The sequence below is a fragment of the Myripristis murdjan genome, chromosome 4, assembly GCF_902150065.1.
Source record: "Myripristis murdjan chromosome 4, fMyrMur1.1, whole genome shotgun sequence".
Lineage (NCBI taxonomy): Eukaryota > Metazoa > Chordata > Actinopteri > Holocentriformes > Holocentridae > Myripristis > Myripristis murdjan.
The window spans coordinates 15,956,579-15,965,278 of NC_043983.1; the positions used below are offsets into that span (position 1 = coordinate 15,956,579).

The following is an 8,700-nucleotide window of genomic DNA, read 5'->3' on the forward strand; positions in this document are numbered from 1 at the left end:
CCTGGGGGGGAGGGGTCCTCCCCCCTACCCTAGCTGGGGGATGAGTCCTTGCTTTGGAGGATGGACGAGGGAGGCAGGGTAAAGATTGGTTTTTTGTTGTTTTTCTTTTTTGTTTTACTTGTACAGGGGTTTCATCGCTGTATTAAAATATGTACGGTCTTATTTACATTCTCTTGGTTTGGTTACAGAAACTAATAAAAATAATATACTGTTAAAAAATGTTCTTTTGCCTGTTTTTTTAGCCTTTGTGCCTGAGTTCCTAAGGCTTGATTAATACTCCACACTGAAGCTAAATTTAACAAGGACCAGATCAGGCCACTAGGAGTCACTAAGACATTCACTAAAGCCCATGTGCATGTCAGCACCGGATTGCTAAAATAAGGATACTTACTTATTTATTTCCCACTAATACAGTTGGCTGCTTGGTCAAAGTATATAATTCCACACAGACAACAATGTTTGTCATGAAGGAACAAGTTTATTTCATGATGAATTTGAACGTTTCCATGTGATGACTACAATGAACAGGTGCATGCAACGTTTAAATACATGCTGAGTGAGAGAGAAATATATTTCATAAACTTATTCACCAGTGGAACACTGTAGGAAGCTTAGTACCACAGATTAAGTGGCCTTGATGGCATTGTGGATTATATACATTTTTTTTACTCCATTTTTCCAGTGAAACTTAATTATGTATTGACATCAAATTTATAGTTAAACAAGAAAATAACAAAATCATACATCTGACATAAACAGTAGAAAAATAAGTCCTCTAGAAATATGTTTGTGGACCGTGCCACAGCGAAAGGCCTCCCACTGGAAACAAGAACAGACCTGCAAGGGGCGCCGTTACTTAGAAATCTTTCTCACTCTGGAGTTTGGTAGTTAGGCTCTTCTACAGATGGGTAATGATGGCGTCTCGTACTCTAACCACTACTACCACACGGTTATGCTCTGAAGCTCTGAGTCTTTGAAGCAGGAACAGGTGAGAGAATGTCACTTTGACCACAGTGATTTAGGGTGCATCTGATCCATCACATTTTAGTGTCTCTCAAACCCTTTCGGCCTCAGTTGGGCTGCTGGCGGCCCAGCCTGACCGCATAGGACACGATGTGGAAGTTGTCCCAGGCGAGGAGCTTCCTCTGAGCCGGGTTGTAGTCGATCATGCTGTTGTAGCGGAACTTGTTTCTGAAGGGTATGGCCACGGCCTTGCCCTCACTGCTTGCAGTGTCGTACACATAGTTGATAGTGGTATTGGGTGCTGTGTAGCTGGCCACGGTGTACAGCCTGCCACAGATGATGAAGGAGTTGGCCACAGAGTTCTTCCTGATGTTGGTCTCCCAGCTCCTCTTCACCTCCAGGCTGTGCGGGTCCAGCTGGGAGATGACGATGGCTCCCTTGGCCTTATTGGTAGAGTAGACGGCCCACAGCCCCTGCTCGTCCACCGCCAGGTCGATGTCAGTGTAGCCTCCCCAGGAGTAGGGGAACTGGCCGTGGAAGCCAGCATGGGGCAGCTCACGACGGGCTGCGATGGTCTCAGACGACAGGTCATAGCGGATGATGGTGCGGCTGCGACGCCTCTGGTAGTACAGGGAGCCTCTGTACATCGTGGCACCAGTGCTTTCTACGGCCTCTGGCAACAGCAGCACCTTACATTAAACGACAGGAGGCAATTAACTGTAGTCCATGTTGGAAACTGAAGGTAGTCAATGACATTTGGCCTGACTGGGCTACCGTAAGTGCAGTATCAGCCACCTACCTTGGATGGAAAGCCTTTAGAGAGTTGCTCCATGTCCTCATATCCAAAGAGCTGCCGTACCTCAGAGCCCACAGTGTCAATGCGCCACACCATGCCAGGGCCATAAGGGGATACGGCCTCAGGGTCCTGCATCCAAACGCCGTATTTACCAGCTATAGTGTCAGCCTTCCTGTGAGTGACTGGCTCTCCCACTGAAACCAGCTCCCCGCAGCCTGACGGAGATGGAGATGCAGGGAGACAGAGGAGACATGGACAATGGGAGGAGAAAGGACACAGAGAAAGGTGAGACATTTAGACACCATAACATGCGATAGGGTGGACAGGGGATCGACTGAACTTATGTGTTTGCTGGAAGGAGGAGGAAGAGGAGGAGATGTGGAACAACGAAGGTTATCCGAGAACTGATGAAGGTGTTGAGGTGATGGGTTCTCATCACGGAGACCGAGATGCTGCCCTGACATCTCTGTTAACCTCAGCTTCCTGTGAGTCACCACCAACAGAGCGGCAGCTGGGCTACAACTCATCCCGGGCAGGAACTCTCCATTACTTCATTTACAGGGAAAACGATAAGCCAGGCTGTATATTTACCTCCTCCTAAAATACCCTCATGCTCTGTGGTCTCCGGATTTAGGGGGAGATATGAATATGCATTATAAATACACATGTTGCCATGGTAGCGCTCTGTGTTTCTTAGCCTCATCAGCGATTAGATGACTTGCACATGTTTTTTTCCCCATCTCCACGTGTATTTTAATGTGAAAATGCCCAAATAAAGCCCGATAGAGCGGTTCAGCGGGATAAGCGATGGACATGGACCAGCCAGCAGGGGAAGGCCCAAAGAATTATTCTCTATATGACATCCTTGTTAGGGGTGCTTTCCCTTTCCATTTATGAAACAAACATGAAACTCAGGCAGGCCTTCATACCTAAGGATTGGCATGACTCTGGTATTCTCGCCCCAAATGCTGCAGTATTAATAGCAGTATTTGCTTTGAGGCTGTCAGCGTGGGGTGGGGGGGGGGGGGTCATGTTTGCGCGGTCAGATGGACACGGGGTGGGGAGGTGGAGTGGGGGGTTGTGTTGTGTGTGTGGTGTGTGTGGTGTGTGTGTGTGAGAGAGAGAGAGAGAGAGAGAGAGAAAAAGAGACCTGTGTTGTCCTCCGGGCCATCAGGAGCAGGTACCTCTGTCACCTCAGCCTTTAGCTCTTGAAATCCTGGTGGTCCATACTGCCATGAAGGGTCTGCGAGAAGGAGAGAGAGAGAGAGCGAGAGAGAAACAGAGAGAGAGATGGATGGATGGATAGAGTGGAGGACAGATGGATTAAGTTGGATACACAACAGTGCAAGGTGAGAGCAATGCGACTTGAAATCCTGTGTCACCTGTCAAACTGCTGGTGTCTCCCTGTCGATTGGGCCTGGCCATCAGATGAGACATAGAACTGGATCCTAAACACACAAACGCATGCACACAGTTTAGCAATGGCCTGAAAACACCTTGCACTTTAGTGTGCCATGGTTTTAAGAGAGGCAGATGATTGTGTGCAATAAGCAAACACCATTTTTAATATGATGAATTTGTACACACGGCGCACACAGCCCCATTGCTGGCTATGGCACTACTGACAGCAGGGAATGTGACAGCAGGAAACAAACACCTCTGAATGGATTCCCAGCTGCTCTGGAGTCAGACGGTCGGTGGACTGGCCCACCGCAACACACACACACACACACACACACACACACACACACACATACACACAGTAAACTTAAGTCCTCAAAACTTCAAACCAGTTCCTTCCCTCATATCACTGTCAGCGATCAGTCACAGCAGCTCAGCTAGAGCCGCCCCAATAAATGACGCTCCATTCGCCCTTCTCCTTTCCACTTTTTTTTTTAAATTCCCTCCCATCATCATTCCTCCACTGCTATTTTCCCTCACACTCTGCCACTCCTCCCCATTTATCCCTCAGCACTGTCCTCATTTTCCCCTTTGGCCCCTTCATGAAACCATTACTGCGCTAACTAAACAATGGCAGTTCTCCGAGGCTTGAAAATATAAACATGATAATGTGTTTACAAAGGAAAAACGAGCTGTAACGGCAGGGCAGATGTGTGTGTGTGTGTGTGTGTGTGTGCGTGTGTCTGTATGTGTTCATATGTGTATGCGTGTGCATTGTGTGAGCACGTGCCTGCTTGTATCCTTGCGCACGTGAAGTCTGCAGGGCTTGGAGGCGCATAATGACCCCTAATGATGCAGAGAACATTAAATGCTTGCATCTGGAGGCTGATGTTGATAGAGAGGAGCGTGAAGTTGGTAACAGGGAACGAGGAACGTGAGCTGCATGAATGATGCCCATGGAAAGGTCTCTGAGAGGAGGATCTTAATAGAGAAATATTTGGAAAGGCAAAAGGTAAGTTTAAAATGTTAATATGCTATTTAAACAGAAAAGGGTCAGGACTATTTTAAGGTTACAAGGGGACTTGACTCCTGACTCCTTTCAGCCACGACGCAGTTCCCATAGGACAAAGCCATTCATCACCAGAGGTAATGGGCACGTTCTTCTACTGTCTGCTCCCGTGTGTGTATGTGTGTGTGTGTGTGAGTGTGTGTGTGGGCACGCACCACATGTGTGTGATCGATATCGCTGCAAAATAGGCAGAACACCAAGAACTTTACAAACACAGTCCTAATTTCCCCAAGGAGGGTCAGTCTGCAGTAGTGAATGGCCTAATCAACCCCTGCTAACAGAGTTCAGGAGACTTGTTTGCTCTTATTTGGGCATTTGAGCTGGTTGGGTCCGGCTCAGCCCCCCTCAGCCTGCACGTGTCAGCCAGCCCACCTGCAGGCTTCTGTTCAGCACTGTCACAATGATATCCTCTGTGCTTGGCTTGCACTGAATTGCCATTTCTTTTCGTAAAATAGGCCAACATCATCTTTATATTTATATTACCTGCTCATGACTGTTGTATTGTTGACTGTTGTGTTTCTAATCTTGATCAACCAAGACCTTACTTTGAAAACCTCCAAACAGTCATAGTGCATCTACCAAAACTTGTTCTGAATACTAATGAAAGAAAAAATACATGTTTACAGATTGCAAAACCTGGCCACATAAGCTTTCTATTTGTTACCAAGGCAAGCAAAGTGACTGAAACTATTAAATCTTGTAAGTACTTCTAACCATTAGTTGCTTTTCCTTCAGGTCACATACCCAGCAAAGCCTTAAGAAACTGAAAGTAAAATTTACGGCTAAAAATATGGTGACAACGGTAAAAATGACCGTCTTTGGTGCACACTCTGCTCTGTCATCATGGGACAGAATGATTTAAAACTGAAATAGCTGGTCTCTCCTTTCAGACTGGATATGAAAGATCTTGGTGCAGACATAATGATGCTTTTTTTTTAGACAGGATTTATGTGGGCCAGGGCCCTTGATCCTGCTGCTTTGTTACTGGACTGCTGCCTTTTAAGGGCTTAAATAGCAAAGTTTCATATGTTAAATTCAATTGCATTTTTTTATTCTGTACATTGGTGTATGCTGTCTATTTATTACAGCTTTAAATTTGTATTGATTCTGCTTTTTTGGGGTCAGTTTCTTTGTAGAAGAGATTATTTATCTCCTCAATGAAAGGACTCAATAAAAAAAAAAAAAAAAAAAAAAACGTTGTCAAGCCTAGGCCTGATGGCTAGCTTTGTCTTCACTTAAGCATATTCTGCATGAAGGTTTATTATTATTAAAACGCCACTTAACGTCTCATCCATCTGAGAAGGTCTTCAAGAGATTTATGTTTTGTTTGCATTTTCCTTACTGGGTAATTCGTCAGGTCAAACAGACCTCGTCTAGCCATGAGGATGGTTTTAGCACACACACACACACACACACACACACACACACACACACACAAAGGACAACACAGACATGCTTACACACGCTCCACTTCCACGTCCATGTTTGCCCAAATGGTTTTACTTTTTATCTTCTCCCTTCCTGGTGATGTGTTTCTTCCAGCGGCTATGATCTCTTCTCCGGCTGCCACTCACCCAAGAGCCCCTCTGTGTGTGTTTTAGTCTGCAGGTGCTAACATGAGGAGCTAAGCAGATAACCTGGGAGTATGCAGGAAAATATATAGACTATCCTACTGCAGGGGACCAAGTTAGGATAGTGAACAGGGAGGATTTACTGTGGCTGGGAATCTCAGCTGTACAAGCCATCGAGCAGGGAGAGCAAACAGTGGTGTGGATGGGGTGGCTTAAGTTGAAAAGGGAAGGGGGAGGGTGAACAACAGGAGAGGGTGGATGAATAGAGGAGTGCACAGACTAATTAGAGGGATGTTTGGTCAGTGCAAACACACAGAATACCAGAGCTTAACCTTCCTGGCACCAAGGCAACTACAAATCTTCAATAGCACCCTTAGAAGTGTGGTGTCCTTGTCTCCAAGCCCCTCCACCCCCGGCTCACCAAGGTCTCTGTGTCTGGCGTCATCAAAAGCCCCAAGGTGAGACCTGGGCATGGAACCTCCTCGTCCAGAGCCCGCATCGCATTTCAACGGCCCCCTTCTCCTGCCCCACCAGGGCCATTTCTTTGCACCCTGCCCGCCATGCAGGGGGGAAACGCCAGTCATAAAGCTGCATCTGGTCATAAATACTAATCCCACCCTCTCTGGCTTGTCACACTCGCCCCTAAAAACAGACAGGAAGTAGGGAGCAGAAACCTGAACCACGTCCCTCCACAGAGTAGACTTGTGTGGCCTTCAAAACACACACACACACACAAACACACATTCTCCCCCATCTCTTTAGGGGAATTAATATCAACCATAAAGCAGACAGCAGGAGGAACTTGAGCTTTTATCACCTCTGTTGCTCCTCGACACCATCAGTGCACAGAGAGCCGCTAGATATCAGAAGGGCTTAATCATCCCTAAGCCTTCCTCTCAAACCACACACACACACACACACACACACACACCCATACACACGGACACAGACACAAACATGGAATCCCCTTGCCTGTACGAGCCACTGGTGTTTTGTGTTGCTCTACATGTGCATGGCATTCCATACAGACATGAGGTTTGTGTGTCATCAGCTTTCTGTCCAAGTTAACCCATCAGGCACAGCATACATCTTTCAGCAGAGAAAAAGATGTCTGCCAGAACTGACCCAAGAGAGACCAGCTGTCTGCAGGCAATTACTTCTTCAGGTTGGACATCTTAATTGCACAATGGATAGTGCAGATTTATTTATGAGTATATATATATATATACATTTGTCTGTAAAATACAGAAGCATAAAAATGTAAATTGTTGTAAAGTTACATGCATTGAAATTTGTGTTTGAGGTGTTTTTTTGAACAGTAGTGTGTGTCCTACCTCCTGCAGGTCTCATGAGGCTACTGTCCTGCAGTGGGCTGCTGGGTGGCACCATCGGGGTCTGTGGTGGACAGGGTCTGTTCCTCAGCCTCTCTGTCTCCCTCCTCATCTCCTCCATCCTCCGCTGCAGTCCCTCCAGCTCCCTCTCTAGACGCTCTTTCTCCCCCTGCAGCAGGTTCCTCTCTCCCACCGCCTGGTTCAGAGCCTGCTGCAGCTGGGATGACTGGGCGTTCTGGCTCACAGTCCCGGCTCCAGCTCCAGGAACCCCCATCTCCCCTCCTGTCAGCCTGGACACAAGCACCTCCAGCAGGCCGAGTCTGGCCTTTAGGCCTTCCACTTCGGGGCCTCCACTTTGAGGGCAGCTGGCCTCAGTCGGGCTGGGCACCGAGAAGGTGTAGTGGCAACGCCCGCTACGGTCATTCCCCTCCACAGGCTGGCTCGGTCCTGTGCTGCACCTCCAACAGGAGTTGCGCACATGCACATAGACAGGAGGAGGAACATGCTGGTGGGTATCCTTCTACTCAGGCAGGTAAGACTCTCTGTAAATATTTAGTTTAAAAGACTTTCTTTCTTTCACCACCTGGAAGTTCTCTTTCTTCTATTCTCTCTAATATTCTTTTTCACCTGGATTTCTTCTTATAAACCTTTTACTGACTCCCAGTTTCTCCGGGATGCCTCTGGTTTGGTTTTTCCCCCTCTCTGATTCCTCTCTCAATTATTTCTTGATCTCTTGCTGTTATCAGTGTTGCCTCTGTCCTCCACTCTTGCTGTTCTCAGTCTCTCTCTCTCCTCTGTGGACAGGTCCGTAACACTGAGCTCTTCCCAACAGCTCACAGATATTTATACAGTTCAGAGGGGAGGGAAGGAGGGAAACAGGCGAAGAGGGGAGAGGTGAAAGGGAGGGAGGGGAGAAAGGGAGAGGTTTGGGGGAGGGGGGAAATCAGAGGCAAGGGGTAGGGAGGAGAATGGGAGGGAGAAGGAGGTAGAGAAGCTGGGAAGGAGAAAAGTGGGAGTAATAGGATGCTGTGTGCTTTGGGGGATTGTCTCAACAACAAAAACATCAGTTTTCCTGTGTGTGTGTGTGTGTGTGTGTGTGTGTGTGTGTGTGTGTGTGTGTGTGTGTGTGTGTGGTTGTAATTATGTGTTCTTAATTGTGCACATGTACTTGCATGCATGCTTGTCTGTCTTTTTTACAAAAACAGTGTTTCTGCTGAAGTTGAGAGTCCAACATGACAGCTCTGGATTTTTAATTTGTATAATCCAGCTGGACAATGTCCTCATTCATAAATTTCTCATCTGTGAAAATGCCCCCAAATGTGTCCTGAATATACACGCATGCATGTCTCAGTTGTTCTGACATATAGCCCTGGCTTGACTTTAGAGGCGGTCCTGTGGGTCTGTGGGCATCTAGCTGAGCTTTGGCCCCAGCCAGCCAGGCAACCAGGCAGGCAGGCAGGCAGGCAGAGCCAGGCCACATTGGATACAATTACCTCCAGAGGAGACGGTGTCACATTTCAGGCTGGTAGGGGGCCAGAATGTGACGCAAGCGGGCAATAAGGGCCATCA

General features: G+C 47.4%; 1 protein-coding gene across 1 annotated transcript; it reads right to left on the reverse strand.

The window, feature by feature from the left end:
* Nucleotides 1–473: 473 nt before the first annotated feature.
* myoc (myocilin) lies at nucleotides 474–7,932 on the reverse strand. Its single transcript, XM_030050391.1, is given in 6 exon segments — nucleotides 474–1,652; nucleotides 1,763–1,974; nucleotides 2,910–3,002; nucleotides 3,142–3,207; nucleotides 7,135–7,563; nucleotides 7,566–7,932. Coding segments are annotated over 6 exon segments (1,452 nt in total). The 5' UTR covers nucleotides 7,636–7,932; the 3' UTR covers nucleotides 474–1,070.
* Nucleotides 7,933–8,700: the final 768 nt, after the last annotated feature.